Source organism: Sphaerodactylus townsendi, linkage group LG08, assembly GCF_021028975.2.
Source record: "Sphaerodactylus townsendi isolate TG3544 linkage group LG08, MPM_Stown_v2.3, whole genome shotgun sequence".
Classification (NCBI taxonomy): domain Eukaryota; kingdom Metazoa; phylum Chordata; class Lepidosauria; order Squamata; family Sphaerodactylidae; genus Sphaerodactylus; species Sphaerodactylus townsendi.
The window spans coordinates 60,926,439-60,953,819 of record NC_059432.1 but is presented as its reverse complement, the minus strand read 5'-3'; the positions used below and the strand labels follow the sequence as shown (position 1 = coordinate 60,953,819).

At 43.4% G+C, this 27,381-nt stretch overlaps 1 protein-coding gene across 5 annotated transcripts in view; it reads right to left on the bottom strand.

Moving 5' to 3' along the window:
- The window catches only part of COL17A1 (collagen type XVII alpha 1 chain), a 94,207-nt gene extending 68,289 nt beyond the window's left edge, over window positions 1-25,918 (bottom strand). For 2 of the 5 annotated variants that reach the window (XM_048505954.1, XM_048505957.1), the window contains exons 1-11: window positions 25,780-25,918; window positions 16,341-16,403; window positions 15,905-15,949; window positions 13,889-13,987; window positions 10,608-10,742; window positions 9,597-9,644; window positions 9,096-9,131; window positions 8,408-8,455; window positions 6,716-6,859; window positions 4,048-4,203; window positions 3,546-3,617 (exon numbers count right to left, since the gene is read on the bottom strand). In XM_048505954.1, coding sequence (XP_048361911.1) covers window positions 3,546-3,617; window positions 4,048-4,203; window positions 6,716-6,859; window positions 8,408-8,455; window positions 9,096-9,131; window positions 9,597-9,644; window positions 10,608-10,742; window positions 13,889-13,987; window positions 15,905-15,949; window positions 16,341-16,392 — 835 coding nt within the window. In that variant the 5' untranslated portion in view covers window positions 16,393-16,403; window positions 25,780-25,918. The remainder of the gene's footprint in view (window positions 1-3,545; window positions 3,618-4,047; window positions 4,204-6,715; window positions 6,860-8,407; window positions 8,456-9,095; window positions 9,132-9,596; window positions 9,645-10,607; window positions 10,743-13,888; window positions 13,988-15,904; window positions 15,950-16,340; window positions 16,404-25,779) is intronic. The other 3 variants (XM_048505956.1, XM_048505955.1, XM_048505958.1) reach the window with 3 other exon arrangements.
- Between the last annotated feature and the right edge of the window lie 1,463 nt (window positions 25,919-27,381).

The following is a 27,381-nucleotide window of genomic DNA, read 5'->3' as shown; positions in this document are numbered from 1 at the left end:
ATTAAAACATAATTTATATCAATTATATAAAAACAGAACCCATTTTAAAATGTGGATGGCGTATAACTACTCCCCTCCCCCCCTTGTGCCCACGGGAGGCCAGATGACATGGTAGATGTTTTGTTTTTTAACCAGGCTGGCCAAACGCCTGGCGGAACAGGTCTGTCTTGCAGGCCCTGCGGAAACTCTGTAAGTCCCGCAGGGCCCTGATCTCCCTAGGGAGCCTGTTCCACCAGGTAGGGGCTAGGGCTGAAAAAGCCCTGCCCCTCGTTGAGGCCAGCCTGATCATTTTGGGGCCAGGGATCACGAGTAGGTCCTCCTCCGAGGAGCGGAGGGGCCTGCTGGGGCAATATGGGGAGAGGCGGTCCCTCAGGTATGCAGGTCCAAGACCACGAACGGCTTTGAAGGTCAGAACCAACACTTTAAACATAATCCGGAACTCAATCGGCAGCCAGTGCAGATGGTATAGGATCGGTGTAATATGATCCCTGCTCGAACTGCCAGTAAGCAGCCTGGCTGCTGCATTCTGAATGAGTTTTAATTTCCGGATCATGGCCAAAGGCAAGCCCGCGTAGAGCGAGTTGCAGTAGTCTAACCTGGAGGTGACCGTTGCATGGATCACCGTTGCTAGGTCAGAACGGGAGAGGTACGGGGCCAGTTGCCGTGCCTGCCGCAGATGGTAAAAAGCCGTCTGGGCCACTCGGGTGACCTGGGCCTTCAGCGACAAAGCCGGATCCAGGATCACCCCTAGGCTTTTGGCCGATGGGGCAAGCTGAAGTGCCTCACCATGCAGCATAGGCAGGCCAAAGGGCTCCGGACACTCTCCCCGACCCAGCCACAGGACCTCCGTCTTTGTAGGATTTAACTTCAGCCGACTCGCACTCAACCAACCAGCAACAGCGTCTAAACAACGCTGGAGAGCATCAGGGGCCGAAGACAGTTGGCCCTCCATCATGAACATGAGCTGCGTGTCATCTGCATATTGATGGCACTGCAGCCCAAAACTCCGGACTAAACCTGCCAGGGGGTGCATGTAGATGTTAAAAAGCATCGGGGAGAGGATCGCCCCCTGCGGCACCCCACAAATTATGGGATGGTGCCTGGAGTTCTCTCCCCCCGACGCCACCTGCAGTCCCCGGCCTTGGAGAAATGAAGCCAGCCAACCCAAGGCTGACCCCTGCACTCCAATACCAGCGAGGCGGTGGACCAAGAGGTCATGATCTACCACATCGAACGCTGCAGTGAGATCTAATAACACCAGCAGCGCCGAACCGCCTCTATCCAAGTGAAGCCGGAGTTCATCCATGACAGCAACCAACACCGTCTCGGTCCCATGACCAGCGCGGAAGCCGGACTGGAAGGGATCCAATACGTTTGCATCATCCAGGAACCGCTGGAGCTGCTCCGCCACTGCTCGCTCAATTACCTTACCCAGAAATGGAAGATTTGAAACTGGGTGGTAATTGGCCGGATCCCGAGGATCTAACAGCGGTCTTTTCAGGAGCGGGCGGACCACTGCCTCTTTAAGTCGACCTGGGAAAACTCCTTGCTCAAGGGAGTTGTTGACAATATCCAACAGGTGGCTCCGTAGCTCCTCCCTGCTAGCTTTCACCAACCAGGAAGGGCATGGGTCAAAAGGACAAGTGGTAGATCGTACAGCATCCAGTATCCTGTCCACATCCGTCGGGTCGAGTGGCTGAAGTGGTCCAAACAAGGACCCAAAGACGGCCAAGGGGCCTCCAGTTCACTTACTGTGTCAATTGTAGCGGGAAGGGATTGGCGGAGAGTCAGAACTTTGTGTGTGAAGTAGTCCGCAAATGCCTCACAGCTTAATGCCAATTCATTTCTTTTAGGACCTATGGATGAGGTCGTAAGTGTCCTAATTACATTGAACAATTGTGCCGGGCGCGAACTAGCCGTAGCAATAGTGGAAGCGAAATATGTCCGCTTCACATCCTTCACTGCACTCTCGTAAGACCTCATAAACGATCTATACAAGTGTCGAGACTCCTCGTCAAGTAGCCGCCGCCACCCTCGCTCTAGCCGTCTCAGATCCCGCTTCATCCTTCTCAGCTCCTCAGTATACCAGGGAGCTGGGTTGGCATGGGTACGGAGAGGGCGCCTTGGGGCGATAGCCTCAATGGCTTCAGATAGTCTGGAATCCCAGCTCTCTACCAGCTCATCGAGAGTACCACCAGTGGGTGGGGAATCCCGCAGAGCATCCTGAAACCGCTCCGGGTCCATTAGTCTCCGCGGGCGGGCTAAAATATGCCCGTCGCCTAGACGGGGGGCATAGGAGCATCAAGCCGAGCCTTCAGGACGTAGTGGTCAGACCATGGCACTCTTTCAGTAGAGGATATGGCCACATGCACACCTGCCGCGAAGATCAGGTCCAGAGTGTGGCCTCCTTGATGGGTGGGGTCACCGGTGTTAATCAAAGAGAGGCCTAGCGTCGCCATGGATGACACTAGATCCGCAGCTACTGAAGAGGAGGCCGAATCAACATGAGCGTTGAAGTCACCCAGCACAATCAAGCGCGGGTGCTCCAACGCCCACTCAGAGACGACCTCCAAGAGCCGTGACAGGCTGCTTGCCGGTGCGCTAGGCGACCGGTACACTAGCAAGACAGCCAGCCTCTCTGGGTGATCCCAATGAAGGCCCAAACACTCCAAACCCATGATCTCTGGGACAGGGGACGTCCTGAAAGAGATGGTATCTCGGATGAGCATCGCCACGCCACCCCCCCGGCCCTGTGTCCGAGACTGCTGGACTGCCACGGAACCATCCGGTGTGAGGTTATTGAGGGCGACTGTCTCGCCCTCTCTCACCCAGGTTTCCGTGACACACACAAGGTCAGCCGCTTCCCCTCTAAGATAATCATGGAGGGTAGCATATTTGTTGTTAATAGACCTTGCATTTATCAACAGCAGCCTAGGAGCAGAGTAATTAGCCCACAGCCCACAACCTGCAGCCTTGGGGATAGGCCTTAGGTCAGACAGAGAGCGAGCAAATCCATATCTCCCTCTCTGTCTCTTATTTGGCCAGGGCCTACCGCCATACCTCCCACGTCCCCAAACAACCGGGATCCCTGACCCACCCTGGGCCTCCCTGTGGGCACAATCAAAAGACATCCTCGCTACCTAGAAAAACATACCATAAGCCCAGCTAACAATTATCTAAGGATTTAACCTAGCAGCTAAACAATAATATGTAAAAAATTCCTAATGCTAAGTTAATCCTATATAATAGCTAACCTCACTACACTATCAGTTAGCCAAAGATTAATTAACTTAACTACAACCTAACCTAACTAGAACTACATATTAATCCCAGATGTCCAGCCATCCAGTTAGCATGAACAATGCTGTTTAAAGAGCCCCAAATACAGAGTAAGTCTACTGAAGCAAACTAGATTACTCCTGGTATATCTGATGTCTGGTGCCACTAATTTAAGGGATTGGAGAAGGAAGAATAATCTTATAGCGTGCTTTCCTAATGCCCCAAGCTTCTTGAAAAGATAAAGAGGAACAATTGAAAAAACATACCTGTTGAAGAGGTGCTGAGGCCTGCATTCAGAGTTGGGGAGTTGGGAGCCAGATTGTTTGGGACTCCAAACACTGCAGGGGAAGGTGAAGAATACAGTAATATAATTTCTTATCCTAATATTTTTAAATTACTTTTACTACTAACTGCATTATATGCAAATGCTTATGAGATGAAATACGGGAAATTTGCAGATCATTACAAGTGATTCTGAAAAAAATGACACCAAATCATGTCTAACATCCACAAGGGGCCTTTCCCCACTTACCTTAAGCCCCGCACTACTCTCCTCAAGTAGCGCAGGGTCCCGGGGCACTTTCCACGACAGGGGGAAGTGCTGCCCCTCTTGTGCCCCCTCAGCGTGTGGCATGCCTGCCGCTCTTGTAAATGGCGTCTTTTGATGACCCCGTGCGCGCCCAGGATGCTGCGCGCTGAGAGCAGCGTGCGGCATAGGGGGGATCCTCGAGAGTGGGGAAAGGCCCAAGGTTCTGCAATGCGTGGTACCTGATCCAGTAGAATGAGCTGCAGTGTTGATCAGCGATGAGTTCTGGGTCATATTGTTATGGTAACCACCAAGAGATGACCCTGCAGGCAGGGTGGAGGACCACATATATTGTGGGAGGGCAGCATTCAAGATAGCTGTATCGTATGTCCCTGATACTGGAGGAAAAACAATAAGGGAGATCAAAAATCAGATTGATATAGCATTTGATAGATGGTATACTCTAAGCATCTCAGATGAATTGCACAATGAAAAACATTAAATTCAGGTATTCTAAAAATATTTTAAGGGATTGTTTCCACAGTCCACACAGAGTCTGATTTGTCATCCAAACTTTGAACAGGTGTTTTAGAGGGAAGAAGATGCACATAGTGTCCCTTAGTCGATATTTCCAGCTTTCCCCCCATTTTGACATGATCCTGGTTTAATACGACCTTTTTGGATCGGTAGGTTCAGATTTTGAAGGTTCCACCTATATTGGCACCATTTTCTTTGCCTCAGTCCCCCATGAATGTTGCCAACTCCTGCCATTGCGGGGCTTTTAAAAAACCTGCAGTTGCTGGATCACTGAAGTATTATAACAATTTATTTAACCAATCCACCTAGTTCTCTGAATCCCAGTTTTTAATTTTTTAAAGCAGTAAGTCTCTAGCACTTTTTTTTGCCCAGTTGTCATTCAGCAGATAGGGAGGGAGATGATCTGATGGGGATACCTACATAACTGGAACCATTCTTATAATTCTGGCACTCTTACAGAAACTACAGGTGTTTAGATTTACACCATAAAGAAGTTACTATATTTTCATGCCAACTCAAAGGTGCTGGCTATATGTCACTTGGCTTGATCTTGTTACTTGCTATCCACCTAGTACCCTCTCTATACAGCCAGGCAAGGGTAGAGGGCCCATGGGGACAAGTGGGGTCAATGATTTGGCTATGTGGGGGCATAAAATTGCCTTCCATACCCCTCCTCCTTCCCCCCCGGTGGCCCCCTCGACCTTGGAGTTTTGGCCAGGCCCTACGCTATGCTCCGAGGTGCACTGGGGTTTCCCAGGCGGAGTCTGCGCTCCTGCTATCTACATGGCCCTCCACTGCCTCACACCAACTGAGCAAGGGGGAGGGGGCCAAGGGCCCCGCTTCCCTGGAGCACTCCCAGGAGTCTACCTGTCCCCTGGAGGACACTGGGTTACCGCCACACTGCCTCCAGCAGGTTACCCAGCAAAAGCTGCATGGGCCGAAGGGTGACCCCTAACTCCTGCGCCGCCCACCACCGCCAGGAAGAGAGCCGCAGTGATTTGCTTCGACTGATGGGGGGTGCAGGCCCAGCCCAGCTGGGCTCGGGTGGGGGTTGAGCAGGCCTCCTCTTTCGCTGGCCTGATCTGAGCCCTCCTGCCCACAGTGCCTCCCAGGCCACTGATGCCAGCCACGGCTGCGGTAGAGTCCTTCAGGCAGTGGGGGCTAGGGGCGGGTTGAGTGCCCACTTGGCTCTTCCAGCAAGGGAGGGGCAGCACCAGAAAGTGGTGTCAAGGCAGATTATCTCCTCACCAGAGCTGCTGTCGGGAGGGGCAGGGGAGGTGCTCCCCTCCAATGGGGCAGTTTGGGCTTCCCAGAACCCCCTTCTAATGGTTCTGAGGGGATGTGGCTGCATTGGCCCAGTGGTATTTCGACACAACATGGAGCCAGGGACAAGAAATGAGTTTTCCACTAACCCCGTCTGGCTGGGGGGAGTGTGGGGGGCAGAAAACTCATTTCATGCCCTGGGCGCCATTTTGTGTCAAGATGCCACTGCAGCCAGACTCTTTCCCAACTAAGTAGGTGTTGTTATCTATCTTTGCTACAGCAGATCCCTCCACTGGGGCCCACCCTGATTCCACTCCCTGATCTGTCAATCAGCATGCCTCAAGAAACCTGGCAGGAGAGTATGTTGCAAGGAGAACTATTTGAAAAGCTGACACCAGGAAGACACCTTCAGTGAAGAGGACTGATGATAATAACCCAAGGTTGTGCCAACTTTGTGAAATTATGAAGTGGCTACAGTTCACCGGCACTGAAAATAATATTTTTTTCCCTAGACCTATTCCTGAAGAAGCCAGTGTAAAAAGGGTTCATTGTAAGTGCCATGATTAGCTCCACGTGAGGCCTTTGGGCAATCCTGTAACCAATTTTTACCTTCTTTGCACTGATATGGTCTAAAAGTAAAAGCTATCTGGGATGTTGGAAATCCAAATTCAACTTTCCAAATATATAATTTCACTGAAAAAAAGCTATATGGGGAAATGGTGATGTGGATCAGGGGTATTTAAATCTTCCCCCATGCACCATTTTCCTCCCTTCCTGGCTTCTTCAAGGACTGTATGGGGAAAAGACAGTCACAGAAGTGACCTGACTTTTTCTCTGCTGGGAAATGGTCTAATCAGGGAAATGGAACAGGGGGGAAATTAATCCTATTCTTCCCAGAGTCCCCTCCTCTCAGCAGTTACTTTAGTTGGCAGGCTAAAGATCTGTGAGATCTGGTAAAGGGCCCAAGAATAATACGTAGTTTCGCCCTTGGGGTTACTTTTGTAGCCTCTGATACTCTCACTACATTGTACTGTGGTTTGACATGGTAGAATCCTTTGAGTACTTCAGTAATTCATGGGCCTTCAAATTCATAGTCTATTAATGATGTACCTGACTGGGAGCTTTCTGTAACCACTTTGGTTTCCACCACAGCTTTCTTGGGTATAGGGAGTGTGCTTGATGAGGATCGTGTTGGGCTGGCACTTGCTGAACGACTTCCCCGAAGAAGTCGCTTAACATCATCCAGTTCTGTCCCTGAAAGAGACAAGGGATATTGAAGCATCAGTTCAAACACTGTTTTTCAAATGTTACCCACAGCTGAAGTCCCAATGAATTATTTCACCTCTGAAAAATGTGGTGGAATGGAATGCTTTATTGATCTACATCTTAAAAATAACTGATGGATGGTTTATGTTCTGGCAGTCCTATTTTAACTCCAGGGCTGTTTCTGCACAGCACGATAATACCGGGTTACAATCGATATCTTACAATCCAGGTCCATTTTATCCCGGTTTCTCCCTCCACATGGCTGCCCATTTCTGTGAAGGAATCGAGTGAAGATCGGGAGGAAATACTCCAGTTTGTTTCGCACGAGCCTGGGTCTTTCTTATTTACACCGCAAGCGTACCTACGCATGTGCAAACATCCCCGGTGTCCCACATTCTGAATGGCAGTTGTTTTTGGTCAGCAGCAAGGAAAAATGAAGTCCCCCCCCTTTCCCCAGTTCTGGATAGGGACGGTGCAGGCCTCAATACAGCAAGCAGCAGCAAAAAACAACGGGGCACAGCATCACATCACATTCCCATTCACGTTATATTTTTGCGGAAATCAAGAGACTCCCTCCCCCTTGATATGCCCACTAAAATTCAGCCCAAAGTGCACATCTCCCTAGCCATGCACTCAGAGCAATCAATACATGTACAGAAAAGAAAACGGGGACATTTTTAGACTCCACTGATTAATCCAGGCAAAATGGCACCTGGTTGATACCATGAGCAGAAAACGTGCTTTGGGGAACATTTCAGGAAGGGTGGGCTGCAACTGTCAGCGGCTCAGCAGAGTTGAAAACTGACATGACATCAAGTGGGGAGATCAAGGAGGCAGGCGGCAGGGTGGGGAGATCAGGTGGCTGGGCAGGGAAAATAAACTGTTTCTGCTCCTGTGGTGTTCGCACGGTAGTGGATTCACTGTGGGATTTTTGAAAAGAATCACCAAATTGGCGATTTTTAAAAATCCTGTAATGAGGGAAATATTGCGGGACAAACCTGCTTTAGGACTAGGGACTGTATGAATTTCTTGGCCAAACCAGGATATTTCCCTTGCTCAACCAGGACCACTTGTTCTCCAAGATAACATGATGTAGTGGTTAGAGCATAAAACCAAGACTAGGTCCAAATCCCACTCAATCATTAAACTCTTACAAGGTGACCTTTGTTTGACAATCTCCCTCTAGTTAGCCTACCTCACAGGTTTGTTATGATGATAAAAGAAATGAGAACCATCTATGCTACACTTAGCTCCTGATACAACGGATGAGTATACAAAGGACCTAACTCTTTAAATGTAGTAGAGGATTTTTTTAAAAAAAAAATCCGGACTGGACAACTCTCTCTTCCCTAGCCTTATATATTTTTGTGATCCTTCAAACTGTTACCAACCCACTCCTTAGGGAAATATTTTATGACATCATGGAAAAATAAGAAGACTAGCAAATGGTCCAAAGAAGAGGTCATTGCTTAGACTCATGAATTATTAACCAAGAGAACCTTTGTTTAAACCCAGGAAAACAGCTGTAACACTTACACCTGGTTGATGGAGAAGCGCTCTGCAGCCTCACTCGGATTTCACTCTCTATGCAGGACAAAAGGAAAGGAAAGGTTCATTGTGAACTGGGAGATGTAATGGTAACTCAAGGTGCTGTACGTGAGCCTCCAGACGTCCAAATTTCCATTGCTGTTGGCTGATATTGTAGCTTGCCCTAGCATATGCATATGAGCATAGACATGCATGCATGCACACGCACACAATACTATCAGTTGCTTAACATATTGTTCTCTAATGCTGCCAAGGTGACAAGAAATGTTATTTTTAAAAGTCTGTTTTACTACCCTGTGTTCATATGTTCCTTCATCTCTTAACACCAGTTAAGTGTTCTATTCTGACTGTTCACACTGCACTTCATTCTGGTTTTTACTTGGAAATTGGTCTAAAATTAATCTTAGTTTTGGCACATGTGACATCTATTACATTTTTCAACCCATGTCTGTTTTTTTACAAACTGACTGCATTCCTTGATATGTGTGCATTGATTAAATTAATGCAAACAATACTTTTGATAATGATCGTGTGATCAGTTCAAGGTTTTGGGTTTTTTGCTATTTTAATCTATGCATAGTAGAATATGTAAAAGAACAAAATGTTCACCCCCTTGGGCACATGCACACAGGCTCTTAAAATTCCAGCAGGTGAAATATACAGATATCTAGTTTACCTCGGGTTTGGCTTCGCCCTCTGGTAGCAGAGGAACCTGTGAAAACCAAAAGTAATGTTAAATTCCATTGTTTGAAATATGTTTTAGAATGCTAAAAAAATACACTAAAATTTAAGTTCTTAAATAAATTTTATATATTTCTGTAAAATATTTTGCAATGAAACTAAGAATAGCAATTAAGCACATCTATCTAGTTTGCATAATTTATTCCAGTTGAACAATATTGTGATTGTTCAAACCAGTGGCATAGCGCCGTGGGGACAGAGGGGGCATCTTGCCCCAGATGTGTGCCGGTCCGGTGGCTTGGCGGGGCATTCCTGGGGCGTGGCAGGGGTGGGTGGGGGTTTGGCAGGGACACAGGACACAACTGTGCCCTGGGCACAGTTCCCCCTTGCTACGGCTCTGGTTCAAACACAAAATTTTAAACTATCTGACCATAAGACATTAATATGCATGTATTTTCAAGCTGGCTTTCACAGCATTAACAATAGAGAACCATACCCAAATCTTTTCTTGGAAACTCTGGAGATGAATTTGCACTGGAGCTCCCTGTGGAAACAGAGATAGTGTTTCATACTTGCCTTTTCATAAGGCTTTCAACTGTTCAAACTGTTTCACATACAACAACCCTGTAAATCTTTCCCCTTCACCATTTTTCTGATGCAAGCAGTGTATATGGCTCTGCAAGGCCATTTCAGACCAAGAAAATGGTGCAGGAAAAGTCTTAGACACAAATTAGACACTACTAGTGACGCAAGTTGAGTCATGGGTGCCTGACTTGGCTTGCCATCTCACATAACAATTTTCACAAAATAGATTCACTTACTGGGAAACTTCATCAGGCCCTACTACACTGTGAGGGTGTACTTCTGTGGTACACCATTTTCACCATCAATGATGGCTGCAGGGAGGGTTGTTTTTCCCTTTCTTTAGGTCCACATGGGAATGAAATTCCTCTTGAAAACTTAACTTCCTAAGCATATCTTCTTGACAGTGCTCTGGACAGAGATTGGAACAGATCCAGCAACGATGTTTTGGGCAGGTGCAAGGCAGTCCAATATGTTGTGTTTTGTATCATGCCCTGAATATCTAATATACAGCATCAAATGTTTTGTTTTGGATTTAAAAATATCCCCTGGAGTTTGTATGCAGAAGATCTGTGGATTAATCTGAAACAGCTGGGGAAACTAGCTCATTGAAAATGGGATAACTGTTGCTATTGCTGTGTGGAAAGAAAAAGAGGAACTACAAATGCTGTAAAAGAAATAAATAAACCTCAACCTTTATATGTCTTGACATTGTGAAAAGGTCATGAATAGACAACAGTGGTATTTTCTTCTCCTTTTACTACAGAATACATCAGGAAGGAATAAATGGGTCCCAGATGGCTGAGCGAATGTAATGTCTAGCTAATGTATATGGCAAATGCAAATTAACAGATTAGAATATTTGAGATCATTAATAAATATATCCCTAGGCCCTCACATATTTCCTGGTCACAGTCTATGATACCTTCATATGTTGCATGGCGGGTGGTATAAGTTTTTCGCTCAAAGGTTGATCCAGGTGATTTGGGAAGATTAGAGGAAGGACTGATGGCTTGCTTGTAGGAAGACGAGGAGGCATTCATTCTAGCATTTCCACCTGCTGATGAAACAAGGCTCCTCAAATATATGAGAGACTTGTGCAATGGATTGTACCATTATGGAAATATATCTGCAGTTGTGCACAAAGCCTAAAATATCCAAGAAGGGATGAATTTGCAGCTCAACCCAATGCATATTAACTCTGCTGATTTCAGTGGGGTTTACTCCAGTGGTGGGATCCAAAATTTTTTATAACAGGTTCCGATGGTGGTGGGATTCAACAGTGGCGCCGCTGCACACAGCCACCCCCAGTCCCTATTGGGCAGGGAGGTTGCTTTAGTAACGCCTTCTCAGCACTCAGAAAAAATTAGTAACCACTTCTAGAGAAGTGGTGAAAACTGGTTGGATCCCACCTCTGGTTTACTCCTAAGGAAGTGCAAATAGGATTGCTGCTCTATAGTTAAGCTAGAGGAGAGACTTGAATGGAGATCTATTACTGAATTGCTCCAGAGCTTTTTACAGCTCTGTTGTAACCATTCATGGTCCTGATCCTACATGACACTTAGTTTGTGATTATTTTAAATGACAAGTTTTCTTCTTTTTCCCACATACAGGTTTTGGGACGACTTTTTTGAGGGAGAGAACAGCATAGGATAGCCTTTTAACCCTTTCTCCCCTGCTCTTTTCCAGTGGAAAAAATGCTACCCCTGTGCCACTTTTACCCCTACTGGGGACAAATACAACTACCTGTAGATTTCCCTTACTAGGTAAATGTGATTAGGGTTACACTTTTCAGTGGAAAAATAGCATTGAATGGCTGTAATCTTCCTTGTACCACTCTGTCTCTTGAAAAATCAGTTTCAGCAGCTGTATTTGTTCTTTAAAACTGTCACAGAACTAAATGCAATACGAAGTTCTGCAAGTCTTTAGTAAAATATTGGAAACCACTTCTGGCCAACTTTCAAAGTGACTTTGGAACATAACAATTAAGAAGTTGCTCTTGTTCTGGAGCCAGCTGTGGAACAAAATGAGTCTAGATTTAAGCATTTGGATGTCATAATTCACTGATACAGACACACACACAATGTTGCTGACATCAATATTAAATCTAAAACATCGTTCTCATTTATAAATCTAATTAAGTTTGCAACGTACTTCCAAGAGAACTCCGTAGGATATTACTTTTCAAAACTCCTACATAAGATCGGTCCATTTTGAATTCCATTTTGGTTGATTTACTGGTTATCAGGCGTGGATTGTGAACTTGAGGGAAGTCACTTATTTTGGAGTCTGCTAAAGTTATTGCGGAATTTTGAAATTGACCAGAGTGGACTTAGCTGTGAGGTAAATTAGTGTAAGGGATAGTGAATCAATGCCAGTAGCACACCCACATTAAGAATGGGATTTGGTATGGATTTTATCAATCAAAGCAAACTTTGTCTGCAGGGATGTTGTATAACCAGGAAATGGCCCCATGTCTGCCTTCAGCATAGGCAGCAAATGAGGACATAAAGTATAAGAGCAGCCATGCTGAATCACCTCTGGCACTTTTAGTACTACTGTGAATATTATACAGTTATATGTGATTACCATGCAAATTCTATAAGACAATTTCATTGGAGTGAAGTGGTGGATTTTTTTTAAAAAAACCTCTTTTATTCTAGGCTCATTAATGCAGGATACTGCTACCTTACGGAACAAGAAGGTGACCATTTGGCATATATCAAATTATTCAGCTGGAAGGTTTTCTATAGTTTTGTTGGGTCCATTCTGCATGGGCCAAATCATAGGAAAGTTTAAAATAGTACATGTGCGCATATGCATACAAGTTATGCTTGGGCACCCATATTCCTTTATTTAATTATAATTGGTGCCAGAGTATGACTGGAAACCATGAGAACCAGCAAGCTTGCTGAAACTAAGTTGCATTGTAGTATGGTCAGTGCCTGGACAGAAGCCCCGTTCATGTTGTTTTGAATTCTGTGACAGAAGAATGGTAAGATAGAAGTGGAACATAGTGTAAGATCCTTGCATTCTCATCATTGAGACTGAGTCTGTTCTGCCTGAGAAGAGGCATAGTAATGTTGCCTCTGTCTAAGTAGCTATCACCGACTGGAAGTGGTAATCCCAGCACTCAGATGAATGGAGAGGGAGGGAGGGAGGGAGGGAGGGAGGGAGGGAGTGAATATCATTTTTGAAGACGATGTAAATCAGAGAGATTCTGCTTTGAGTTGGTTGAAGCATCTGGGGTACAAGATCTTTTTCTGAGGATCTAATATGGGGTAGTGGATCTGATGTGTGGCCCTGTAGGAGTGCTCCTGGACCTCCGCCTGAGTGGTATCTGTATATTTGTAAATAAAGTAAATACCATGGAGTGGGAGAGGGCTGTGAAGCTGGCATAATTCCACTGCTGATGCCGGTCCAGTCCAGACTGTGTAAGTAGTATCTACACTGTCGAGAGGAAACTAATGCTGGTGGCAAGGGGCCACACAGAGCCTCAGAGCCCAGGTGCAAATGCTGCCTCTGCATCGGTGTTCCTCTGCCACAAGAGTCTGCACTGGCACCAATGGGGCATTCCAGGGGCATTCCAGGGGCATTCCAGGGGGCAGAGCTGAAGGTGTACAGCCTGGGAATATCCCCTTCAGCTGCTGTAATTTAACAGCTACAAAAATGCAGCCATAACCCATTGACACACAATGATGAATTTTGGAACTTCTCTCATCTTTTAACTATCAGTAATTCTTACAACAGCCCTGACAGGAAGTCGGTATTATTATCTTCATAATGCCAAGAGGGAATGATTGAAAGATAGTTGTTTCCCTACATGCTTTTAGTGAGTTCCACCACAAACCATATAAAGGTGTACATGTATACATCTAGTTCTTCTCTGCTACTTTGATGCTGAAATTAAGATACACCAGTGAGAACTGATTAACTGTGCACACATTATGATATAATCTTGTGGTAATTTTTCCTATAATGACGTATTATATGAACTCCCACCATTAAAAAATCAGTCCTAAAATTTGGCAACTGGATCTCAATACGACTTGAGATCTGCATTCTCTAGTCAATATTCCAGTAAGAGACTCCATGTGACATGTGTTCTGTTCATTTACCTCATCTATGATTCACTCTTCATTATACTCATTCCCATTTATGTTTTCATTCATGTTCACACATGCTGTTAGTTTAAAGGCCACTTACTGGATGTGACGTAACTGCTGCCATGGGTGTATGTCCTCTTTTCCACTCCGCTTCCTCCACTGTAGGCTGTTGTTTTGTGCCCACTGCTACCACCACCTTCTGCCAGACAAATGCAAAATAAAGCACTATGCATAAGGAAAGTCTGAAAAAACACTGCAGCTGAGAGCACAGAGGTCTTTAATGTGGCCCTACAACTTAGCCAGGACTCACACACATGTGATTATTGGAAGATGTTTCAAGAGAAATAGCACAGCATTGTCAGGGATGCTACTGCTGCTTCATCAGTTTTTAAAAGGTTAGAAGATTCTCTGCTGTTTTTGTTTTTAGATTTAAAAAAATGAAAATGAGAAAATGAGTATCAGTTGTATACATTAATACGCAACAATGAAAACAGCCCTAGTCTCTCCAAAGCAACTATTACTAGCTAGCAGTGGAAAACAATTATTAGTATACCTCTGTGTCTAGTCTCTGTGGTACACCTCTGAAGATGCCAGCCACAGATGCAGGTGAAACATTAGGAGCAAGATCTACCAGACCACGGCCACACAGCCCGGAAAACCCACCACAACCAATTATTACCATAGTACAGTTTTCACACACCACCATCTCAGAATCTGTGCTCCTGTTGCCACCATGCTAATTTGTCATTTGAGGTGTGGGGTTACTACATAGAGAAAAAGATTCTGAGAACTTGATAACTTTGGAAGCTGATTCTCAGCTGAATTTCCCTGTACCCTGGGAAAATTTTGCAACATCCCTGCTGGGATATTATGAAGTTGCCTTGTCAGGGAATCCCTACAAGGATGGGATGCAGTGAGACGTTTCCTGTTCATGCCAAACATGCATGAACAACCAAGCAGTCTTTTGATACATTGGCTCCCCAGTGGACTATGCAGCAATGGCAAAATTAACAAGTTTTGTAAGTGACCAGTCTCCAGAACTGATTGTAACTATGATTTGATTCCATTTTTTCTTTGTTTTGTTAATTCTTTTATATTATTTTTTAAAGATACATTGGCTCCCTAACTGACAGTGGCATAATGCCAACAAGAAGGGGGGAGGGCACGACGCCCTGGATGGACCCGTGGTGGAGGTGTGGCCGGGCCGTGGAGGGGGTGTTCCGGGGCGGGGTGGGGTGAGGGGTGCTGCAGCAGGGGCACAGGGCGAATGGGTGCAGTTTCCTGTCACTCTGCCTCTGCTAACTGATACTGGCAAACTGAACCAGGTGATGTCCAAGCATCCTTAATAGAGATCTGTTCAGAGCAAAGGATTTACAAAGGCATCTGTATCAAGCCTCATTAAACCAGCCAATCACAGGTCATGATGGGTAGTTGGAAACACTGGGCACAAATGTCATACATAATTGTAACATCTGATCCTTTCAAGCTGGCGAGGGGAAGGTTAAATTTCCCCAAACTAAGGACACTACCACTTCTACCAACTGTTTGAAGTAACATGTGGTCTACACATTTGAAGAATGTTGGAAGATGGAGGTCAGTTTATCATTCTGACATTGCCCCTTCAGCATCACATTCCACACATTATTTTGAGCCATATCAACTTCTATGAGCCAAGTGAAGTATACACGCAATGGGACTAGACATACATGTCTATTATCTTTATCAATAACCAGATTGCATTTGAAAAGAGCATTTAAAAGCAATATTAAATATTAAATACTATATATTAAGTAATAATATTAAATGCTATAGGAAGGACAGATGTGGTAAATTGCCTTGCAGAATTCTAACATTATTTTAAATTTACATTTACATTTTCAGTTGTACATTTTAATCTATTCATGCTGTATTACATTGTTTTATCACAAACCACTTCTAAGCCTGAAAGGGAAGAGTGGTGTAAAAATCTCATCAATAAAAAATAAATACTATGTTATTTCATGCTTGGATCTATGATCCTGGGGATATAGATGCATGAGGCACTTGTAAAAAGAGAGATGAAAACAAGGTGGATGCAACAAACACACATACTAAATTCTGAACACCTGCCACTTACTTGGAGGAAGAGATGTCAGTCTGGTGGTAACTGTTTCTGTGATAACTGCAAAAAGAATACAACGAGGTTTCATCATATAAGGACATAAGGTGCAGTAATTCTTTTGCATGGGACATATTGAACAGGTACTGTGAAACGGATTTTGCAATAGAAATGTCAGGATAAAACAACACTCCTCTTCATTTTATTACATTCAGGTGGTAAACTGGTTTTATTAAAAGCTCAGTAGGTGATAAAATGGGGCGTTCCTACATGATGAAAAACATGGGGCAACAAGCACATTTAAGTTTCTGTAATGGATAGAGGATATGTTCAGTAGACTATTAAAGCACATGAGCATTAAAGGGGAAAATGACCATGCGCTACCATTTATTTTTATGTGAGCTAAGGGAACTAGTTTAAAGATCTAGGAATGTCAAGAAAGCACTTCACTTACGTCTCTCTGTGACTTCTGTTCCATCCCGCTTATTTTTCTTTACAGGATCCATATCATTGCTACCTGAAGATGAAGACAAAGGTTAGCATATTCCTGACTCCCCGATTGCTGCTATGCAATAGCGGCTAGAAAGATCATAGTTCTTCCTCCCTTGTCAGCCAAAAGCAAGAGGGTAGAATACGAAGCAACAGCATATCTTGAAATTGCAGATTGTTTGCATTCTCTGAAGGCACATTTCATAGGATTTCATGAGAACTCATCAACTGTAAAAAGATATTTTACTGAAAATTAAAAACGCGTATAAGAACATAAGAAAGAACCTGCTGGATCAGACCAGAGTCCATCTAGTCCAGCACTCTGCTACTCGCAGTGGCCCCCCAGATGCCTTAGGGAACTCATATGCAGAATGTGAAAGCAATGGCCTTCTGCTGCTGCTCCCGAGCACCTGGTATGGTAAAGCATTTGCAATCTCAGATCAAGGAGGATCAAGATTGGTAGCCATAGATCGACTTCTCCTCCACAAATCTGTCCAAGCCCCTTGTAAAGCTGTCCAGATGAGTGGCCATCACCACTTCCTGTGGCAGCATATTCCAAACACCAAGAAATGTTTCCTTTTATTAGTCCTAATTCTTCTCCCCAGCATTTTCAATGTATACCCCCTGGTTTTAGTATTGTGAGAAAGAGAGAAAAATTTCTCTCTGTCGAAATTTTCTACCCCATACATAATTTTATAGACTTCAATCATATCCCCACTCAGAGATCTCTCTTCCAAACTAAAGAATCTCAAACGCTGCAGCCTCTCCTCATAAGGAAGGTGTTCCAGTCCCTTAATCATCCTCATTGCCCTTCTCTGCACTTTTTCTATCTCTTCAATATCTTTTTTGAGATGTGGCGACCAGAACTGAATACAGTTCTCCAAGTGTGGTCATACCACTGCTTTATATAAGGGCATGACAATCTTTGCAGTTTTATTATCAATTCCTTTCCTAATTATCCCCATTATTCATTCAACTTCTCTGCAATCTCCCTTTCATCCCTTAGCACACCTTTTGTTCCTTTGTCATCTAACAGGCCTACCACTTCCTACTTTTGATGTACTTGAAGAACTGTTTGTTGCTGGTCATGATGTTAGCAGCCATGTGTTCCTCATAATCCTTTTTTGCCTCCCTTGCAGCTAACTTGTTTCTCTTTTGCCACCATTTGTGTTCCTTCTCGTGTTCTTCATTAGTCAAGCTGGACTTCCATTTTATAAAAGACATCTTCTTTTTTCTGATAGTTTCCTCAACCTCCCTTGTTAACCATGGTGGCTTTCTTTTGGACTGGGCGCTGCCTTTCTTAACCTGCAGAACACATTCCAGCTGAGCTTTTATTACTGTGTTTTTAAATAACCTCCAAGCATCTTGGACAGTTTTGACTCTCTTGATTTTCCCTTTCAGCTTCCTGCACACTATCCCCTCATCTTTGAGAAATTTCCCCTTCTGAAGGCGAATGTAACTACATTAGTAGTTGTCACTTGCTTGCATGCAGAGATAGGAAAAATAATCTGGAACTCAGCACTCAGTATATATGCAAAGGCATTGCTTCTTTAGGTCCTTTCCTTGTCCTTTAAAAGGCTTAGGGATGTTCTGCCCAGGAGTCAGAATTTTTGAAATTAAAAGATATCAGCCCTTGTAATCAAGGTTCTAGACCAGGGTTTGGAAACACACAGAGAAAGTCTACAAAGTTTAGAAATCACAGTTTCATAAATCATGAAGCAAAAGTGTCATCTGGTAGTAAATATTTAGCTGGGCTACTATTTTATGATTTACTCTTCGCATTGTTTCAATAACATAAAACCAAAGCAGTTCTGATGTTTATATGAATTGTTTACATTAAAGCCAAGCAAATTTTCCCATTTATAAGATGTATACTCTGCCCTTCTAATTAAAAAGCACCCAGAGAAACTTACAATAAACAAAAATAGAACATTTATATAAAACTATTCAAAAATTAAAACAATTTAAAAAGAAACACTACCCAACCCAAAAGCTGGCAACTGTATATACACATGGGATCTAGGGCTTCCAATCTTCAGAGGGGGTTAGAGATCTTCCAGAATTACATCTGATTTCCAGATTACAGAGATCAGTTCTCTTGGAGAAAATGGCTGCTTTGCGGGGTAGACTCTATGGCATTACACTCTGCTGAGGTCCCTTCCCAGGAACCACCCACAGCTGTCTAGGAATTCCCCAACCTGGAATGGCAACCACAGTGGGAACTTGCAGCACATGTAGGATAGAAAATCCTTGTGGCAGACCAGGACACATCACAAGGCCTGTATAATGTGTAGGTAGGCCCACACTAGTTTGATTAATAGTAGGTCCAGCTAGAAACAGGACAGCCCATAGGGAAATAGCAAATTGTTGGAAAATCACAGAACTTTTAGGATTACATTCTTGGTATTCCAAACTGTGGCAAATAGCCATGGCAGAAAAATTGACACACAGTTTAGAGTAGTTGATGGTAAAGCTAAAATATCAGATTTCTGTGAATTGTGGCATGATTTTATTTCATACACAAATCGGAAAGGTATTCAATATCTATATAAACTCTTTCTCAGATTAGGGAAAAGGAATTAAGTGGAAAATATATAAAGAATTACTATTAATTCCATTAATTAATTCCTCTCTTATCTGTAATTGTAACATAAATTGAAGAATGTGTTGAATATACTCAGCCCTCTATCAATAATCTGATTCAACTTTATGTTTTTTGTTATATTGTTTCTATGTTTGTATTTTTAAAGGTTTTGTTGTTGTTTATTTGGGTGGTGGCTTTTTGTTTAAACATTTATTTTAAAAACTTTTTAAATTTAAAAAATAAAAGGGGACAAGCTCATCTTTTGCAAGCTGTTGAGGTGGAATAGTGCAGAGAGTTCATTGCGCTTATCCAGTAACTGCAATGGCAGTTCTTGGTGCTTGCTATTGGACTTATAGCCCAATCCAGAGACTGGGGGAGGCAAAGTGTGACCTGGACAGCGTGGGCCTCCACTGACTAATTTGCCCATCCTGCCAGCATAAGTGGCACCTATACCAGCAGTAGGGGAAAACAGGGGGCTGGGCAGGCAATACACAACTCTGTGGTACTCAGTCCAGAAGAGACTGTCTCCTTGAAAGTTGCACTGGCATACCTGAGGACCCTGGCATGACTGGGGGAGAGCTAGAGACATTTCTGGGGATAGAGCCAACTTTAATTGGCTTCCACCAGGCTTTCAGCTAAGGATTCCACCCCTCTCTGGCCACAGGCTTACACTAAAGGAAATCATGGCATAAGCCTGTTTGGCCAATGGAGCTATTTGGGTGGCAGGAGGGTTTTGGGATTTCTCTCCTTCCTGTGCTGCCTGAAACCACTTTGGAGGCAGCACAGCACCACCTTTGTTGCCCCATCCCCGGCCACTGCTGAGCCCCACACCCCTGTCTGGATTGGGCTGCTATTGTTACTTCAACTAATTTTTCAGGGAATAATACTTTTTGGCTAAAAGATGCCCACAACAGCTGCCACATCCATATGATTGTGCAAAAACCAGACCTCTCATTATTTTTCATATGGGATGGTATGTATATATTTTCCTAGGTAATGATTGTGAAGTGACTTGCAGAATAAATCTACCCATGTTGCTTCTCTGAAATTATGTAAAGCTCCTCTAGCTCATAGTTGTGCTCTCTTCCTCTGAGTAAGATACCTGAAGCTTTGACAAACCCACAGCTTCTTAAAGTATGAATCACCAGCAGAGTCATAACAAGAATTCACACCAAACAAGCACTGGCATTGATGGAGGATGTTTGAAAGATGCAGCCAGAAGGGCAGAACAATAAAACCCTGGAGCCAAACCCAGCCCTGTCTTTGGAAAGATTTTGGCTGTGACTTGGCATCCCAGCCTTGCTATTTCAGCTTCTGTCTTGTCTTGCTTAAACTTATTATATACATCCTTTTATTTGCTTGATGTGAGCGTTCAGGATTTCAAATGGTACCTGGCTGCACATGCTATGATGAGCTGGAAGATTCTTTCTCTCCACCCTACCAAGGCCAACCCTGCCAAGTGTTTTGAAGGGTTGAATCCAGGTGTTCATTTTAAAACAAATTACAGTGGTATAATAAGCAGAGTTACACTCTTTTAAGCACATGGATGCAGACGTGCATAACTCTGCTAAGGACTGCATGGTTAATGGAAAGAATAGGACTTGAATCTGCCTCATAATTATGTTCTGTTGCCTAGAAACCTTATACAATAACTGCAGGTATGTGACTGCCTGTGATAAGGACGGTAAATATATTACACATGCTCAGAGGTTACTCTTTAGAATTATTACTTCGAATGTTCCACTAATTCAAAATGGATTTCATGAACTAATCAGTCCACCAAGCACTTATTGTGGATTATCTACCCCACCACAGTCAACTTTAGCACCTTTTCAATATCACCAAGTTCATAAATCAAAATCATTCTCACAACTAAGCTACTGTGCCTGTATGGTCAGTCTTCTCTACCCTTGCAGCCTACAAGACATCCCTTCATATAGCTGGTACCTAAGCAAGAATTCCTTGCAGTTAGAGAAGCAGTTGTTGGCAGGTTATGTTAGAGTCATCTGGAATACTGGGGATTATCATAGCTAACACACTGTTTCAGCTGACTAAAGTGATAAAAACACTTTACATGGGAACTCTTAAGACATTTCATATGGGATACCCAAACCACATTTAAACTTTTCACTTACTTTTTATGTCACACAAGAATGCTGTTAATGTAGGAAAAATTTTAAACAAAAAATCAGCTGTCAATGTAGGCTTTTCGTTTGCATAGAACCAATTTAAATCAAAGTATCTTGTGTAAAAGCTCCTTATTTCCATGCTATATTGACAGCAAGATTTTATTTTGGGCTTACCAGGATCCAGGCTTTTCAGAGCCTGTTTCCAGATCTGGAAAATAGGAAATTAACATGCCCACAAAAAAAGTCTGCAGAATTCCATTACCAACCAGGCACTACAGCCAGTTTCCAACTTTCCACAGTTTTAGGTAATATTTAGGTAATATTTTAGATCAGAGGACATAATATCCAGGCCTGCTTGACATCTAGCAACTGGCTTTCTAGAAAATAACTGTTACTGAAATTAAACAAGATAAGCTATGCAAGAGGTTGTTGCATGCAGGCTTAGTCCTAATGCTTCTTGCTTCGTATGCAAGTAGTAGTATAGAATGATGCACATATAAATATACTGTGATCCTCTGTGACTCTTACCAAGGTCAAAAATGGTTCCTGTGGTGGCAAAGTTCCGATGCAGGTGCTAATAATGGGTGTAATATCTGTAAATCCTATGTTTTCTTTTTAAAAAATCACTTAAGAAAAAATTAAATGGAATTAAAGTCTGGAATTACTTTTATCCATTCTTGGTGTCCCTATTTATAGCTAGCATAGGACACAGTACTGTTCTTTTAAGAAAGCAGTGGTTTTCCCCTAAGTGAATTAATAAGTAAAAATAGACTATTCAGCTCAATGAACTATTTTAGAGCCTATGCCTATGAGAAGCAAGGAATATGTTACTTTCTTTGCATAGAAATAGTGATTAATAAGTAGGTGATGTAAAATAAGTTTCAAGACAGAAGTGTTTGAACGCAATACATAGCATAGACACGGGTAACTGCTTTTGTACTGGATTGTTTAGAACAACTTTGTTGCAATAGCCAATTCAAAGCAATCAATTCAAAGGGAGGTGTAGGAAGACCTTCCTCGCTCATGATGACCGGACATTGCAGCACATGTCATCAGCAATGGAAGGCCATAGCTTCAAGGGTGAGGGTACTATAGTGCTCTGACTTTGATCCCTTTAATTTGCTGCAAGAAATTGTGCACACAACTTAGCTCCCTCCAACAGAAGACCGATTACTACTTTTTCACCATCCAGAGAAAGTGACATTCTCAAGCTGCTTCTATTCTTGTGGTGCTTGCTCAAGAGATGCTAAAAATAGAACTTTCATTTCTTGCCTCTGTGAACAGCATGAAAGAACCACATTTTAAAATGGCCTCTTTCAATTTATGTTGCATCAACAACATCCACAGCACAAAAACTAAAGACCAGTAGTGTACTGTCATGGTATGGAATTTTTATATATTGTATTAAGAAATGCACGGGCGTCCTCTGGTGCTGTTTTTCTATCCTTTGTGTATGCTGTGTGACAAGGAATTCAGAAGAATAAATGTACAGTTCAATGTGGCAATGCTGTCAAGGAATTCAGTAGAATAAATGTACAGTTCAGAAACATTTGTTCCATCTAATGTGGCTTAGACACTAGATTATGCAGAACACAGAAGAGCCTTCACTTGTGACGTTGTGATGCTCTTCATTCAGCACTAGCAGAAAGGAGGTATTTTTAAAAAACGCATTATGTCCTAGTGGAGATGGAAGTGTAGAAATGATAGAACATGTTATATTTGACTGTGTTAATTACAACCAGATCAGTTATGTTTATATCACTTCAGTAGTCACAGACTACTCTGGGAGACATAGATTGTTATTATCTTTCACTGATGCTCTATGATAAAAATCCTGACATTTTACACCAAGTTACAAAATTTGGTCTGATTGCAAGTGGAATTAGAAGGTCCCTACTTGATTCTATTTGATATCTAAAATGGTCATTATTTTTTTTATTGTGTACCTTATTTTACTGAATTGCTCTTGTTCATATTTTATCTTGCTTCATCCTGAGCTAGTCTTGGACCATGAATAAACTTTGATTATATGCATAGCCAGGTGCTTAAACTGGATAGCAGGTACCTTGAGGAAGTAATTCATTCATTTATGAAAAGTATTCCTTGTGAATGGATGAAATTCATGCATTGAAAAGAACTGTTCTTATTCAGTACATAGATTTAAGGTTGGCAAGAAAGGGATTGGTGGTTCTGTTGAGTAGGAGTAAATAGTTCATTCTCCATTCTTTTCTCTCCTTTAAAAAAGACGGCTCCATATTTTCCATCTAGGAAGGCTGGCTGGTACAACTCTTGCTTAAAGGCTGTTTGGCCCAAGTGCTGCTCTGAGAAAGTATTGCTGCCAGTGGGCTGGCAGAGAAGCAGCTGCTTTCCGTGATCATCACGGGCTGCCCTAAAGAAGAGGTGCTGAGCTTTTTCTGGGGCGCTTCCTTCTTCTGATGTTTTGCATGTGGTTAGGATTGCCAAAAACATCACTTGGGCAAGGTGTTAGAATACAGCATAAAACTCCAAGGGGTATGGAATACAGTCTTCAATGTCATTTGAGTTCCTGAACTTCAAGGTTCACATACACTAAATCGACACAATCTCCAGAGTTGGGAGGAAGCAGTGTATTTGTAAGTCCTGACCAAATAGCCCAGATTAGCCTGATCTCATCAGATCTTGGAATCTAGGCAGGGATGGCCCTGTTTAATACTTAGATGGAAGACCTTCAGGGAAGTCCAGGGTTGCTATGCAGGCATTGGCAAATCATCTCTGTACATCTCTTAAAAATACTATGTTTCCATACGTTGGCTGCAACTTCACACCACCATTCTGAACACAGGATCCTCAACAACCAACTCTCTTAGGCTCATTCCGCACACGCAGAATAATGCACTTTCAAGCTGCTTTCAGGGCTCTTTGAAGCTGTGCGGAATGGCAAAAACAGTTGTGAAAGCAGCTTGAAAGTGCATTATTTTGCGTGTGCGGAATGAGCCTTTACCTATTATTCCACGTTGCTCATGCTGAAACATGCCATAAGTAAGGAACAAGAGCATGCCAGATGTGTTATGCCAGAGATGTCCCTAGGGCAAGGAATATGTTCTCTATGCTGCATATGGCCAGCTCAGAAAACTTATCTTTAACATACAATATCCTTCTTAGATCAATCCAACTCAGTTATAAATCCTTGGGTCCTTTGCCCTGACATATTATGGGTGGTTAGTTCTGTACTTTACTTCTAGAACTGTCAGAAATGTTCTTCTAAATGTATTCTTACATAATATTATCTGGCAGTGTTTATCAAAGTATTTAAATATTGTATTGTTGAAGGCTTTCACTGCCGGATTCACTGTAACAGACTTCCCTCTGTGATACACCTCTGAAGATGCCAGCCACAGATGCAGGCGAAATGTTAGGAACAAGATCTACCAGACCACAGCCACACAGCCTGGAAAACCCACAACAACTATTTCAATATTATTTTCACCATTTCACAGATGGAAAGGATGAATGAGAAGCTTATGTAAAGGCATGAACAAAGTTAGGTGCAGAGACCACTGGAAACTTGATTTACAAAATAACCCTACACTGAGAATTAATGATGACTTTCAAATAATCCTTGCTGTGTTTACATGAAGCAATTTTTAAATGATATTAGTTCTTAACAGTATACAGGGGAGGGGAGGGAGGGAGGAGAGGGAGAGGCAGCAATTCTTGATAAATTACTGTCTTCTGATTGAAACAAGTAATACTGCCTCCTATTCTGTCTTTAAAAGTCATCCAGAAATTCCTTTGCTGCAAAAGAGTTGCAAAATTTGCAGGAATATCATGATTCTACACAGAGGAAGAACCTATATCCACTGTCCACAGAGCCTGCTTGCCATATTTCTGTTTTTGGAATAATGGTTCATTGTTCTCTTATGTAATTCATTCTGTCTGCAATGCAGTTAGCACTATGGGGTGCTGTGTGGTTGCTGTGTGGTTTCCGGGCTGTATGGCGGTGTTCTAGCAGCATTCTCTCCTGACGTTTCACCTGCATCTGTGGCTGGCATCTTCAGAGGATCGACTCCGCTGCTGCTTCTTGCTCGTCCACTGCCAGGGCCCAGGAGTCCATCACCATACTTCGTGGGGGAGGACTCCTGGGCCCTGGCGGTGGACGAGCAAGAAGCGGCAGCGGAGTCGATCCTCTGAAGATGCCAGCCGCAGATGCAGGCGAAACGTCAGGAGAGAATGCTGCTAGAATACGGCCATGCAGCCCGGAAACCACACAGCACCCCAGTGATTCCGGACGTGAAAGCCTTCGACAATACAATTAGCAATATTTTATCCTGGATTCTAACACAGGACAGCTATTCCTGACATTTACTCTCATTATCTGGGTGCCTTTGTATTCTATGCTCATATCCTAAATTAAATATACTAGAGATTATTTCCAAGAAAATAACCGGACAATGAGACTGCATGCATTCAGAAGTAAAATATTTATCTGGCTTTGTTGCATTTTTCAGAGTATAGGTATTGCCACTTTCCCCCACCTGCCTACGTTATTCTGTTCTGGAAAATCAAACTGGCCCAGTATTAATCACAGAATGATATTTTGTTCTGGAGCTCAAAATCAGTGACCATACTTTGTCTCGGACTATCATTTATTTGCACAACTGATATTAGTAAGTAGTTTTCTTCTTGCATCCCCCTTATCCTGCATTACATACCCGAAGAGTTCTGTGAGTATTTCTTCTTTTTGGTTGGTTTCCCCTTAAACTCTAGTTCTTGTTCCAAGATCCTTTGTGCAGCACCCCTTCAGTAATATGTTGTTTCTAAGTGATCCCCAGAGAATGCTAAATTTGTCTTCTATTTAATCTATTTTATGCCCGCCTCCCAGAACACGCATGTTTTCTTTCCCAAAAACTTTTCAAACAAGTCCAGACAAAGGTGTGTCATAATTTCCTGCCTTACTCCACCCTATCAATTATCTGACACAGCAAGAAAAAAAATCTGCCTCCAGGAATCAAATTTAACTGCTGAGAACAAAGCATTAGCCTACCAGCTCACAGAGATTAACGGTATGGAGGCATGCCATCACAGAGATAACAGAGTTGCAAGGGACCTTTGAGGTTATATATGGAATATATTCCCCTCCCAGAGAAAGAAGCCACAATATCTTGACATTACAGGAATGTTAACTGAAGACTGACTAAATATGAGGGTCATCAAGTCCAGACCTTTGCACCTCTAGCACATTGTCTGGCAGATGCTATCTACATTAGAGTCAAGACCAGTGGTGTCCATAGGATAATTCCTTCCAGTAAAGATGCCTGTGAAATCACCACGAGGCACGGTTGCTGCTAGAGTGGGGAGGAGTGATGCCAGTGATGCCCCCCCATTAAGGGAGGGGCGGAAGGGGAGAAGGAGCCATGCTAGAGAAGGGCTAGCGTCACCGGAAGAAAGGAGGGGCGAACTAGACTTTAAAGCGGCTTGCCCTCCTTTGTCCTGGGCCATGTGCTTGTCGGCTTACGATTTGCCCACCCACCTCTCCTAAATTTGTTATGTTAATGCATGCTTATTTTGTCATAGCCCTGATGAGTGGCGGTTTGGCGCATGGGTATGGTTCTGGAAGGGAAGGGGAAGGGAGCTAGGGAGCTACGTCTTTCCCTTGGGAACTGCAACAGCGACAAGAGGCGACTGCCCCTTTTGAACTGGGCCGAAGGGGAACATCTCTGGCCAGGAGCGTCTGCCCGGCAGAGCCCCGCAATAGAACGAAGCTCGGGACGGGGCATCCTCTCGGCTGAGCTGTCGCACGTCACCCGTATGACCAGACCCAGACCCATGCTTAGCCTCATGCTAGGCTAAGCTACATGTGATAGTGTGATTACCTGTTATAACATCCATGGAATGTTTTATTTTTCCTATACCAGGCAAAAAAATCTTAGACAGCACAGGTTTCCAGTTTTTCATCTCAAAATTGTGGTGTATATGTATGAACAGGAGGTGGAGCATATAGCAAGTCAGGAGACACTCAGGAATGTGGGTGTGAGCAAGCCCAACAGCTGCTGCCACCATCCCTCTTAACACCTTTGGCTCAACAGAGTCTGTGGGGAAGAGCTATGGGAGAAACCATACGCAAAAACCCTGCCCCGTCATATGCAGTAATGTATTCAATTGGAGGGGCTTAGCACCCAATGATTTAAATATGTACACTAAGTTAAAAAAAACCTGTTAGCCAGGACTCTGATTTTAAGAGTATATACCTGACACTGAGGATCCAGGACAGAATGTGGATTTTGTTAGTGTATTGCCTGCCCAGCTGCCCAACA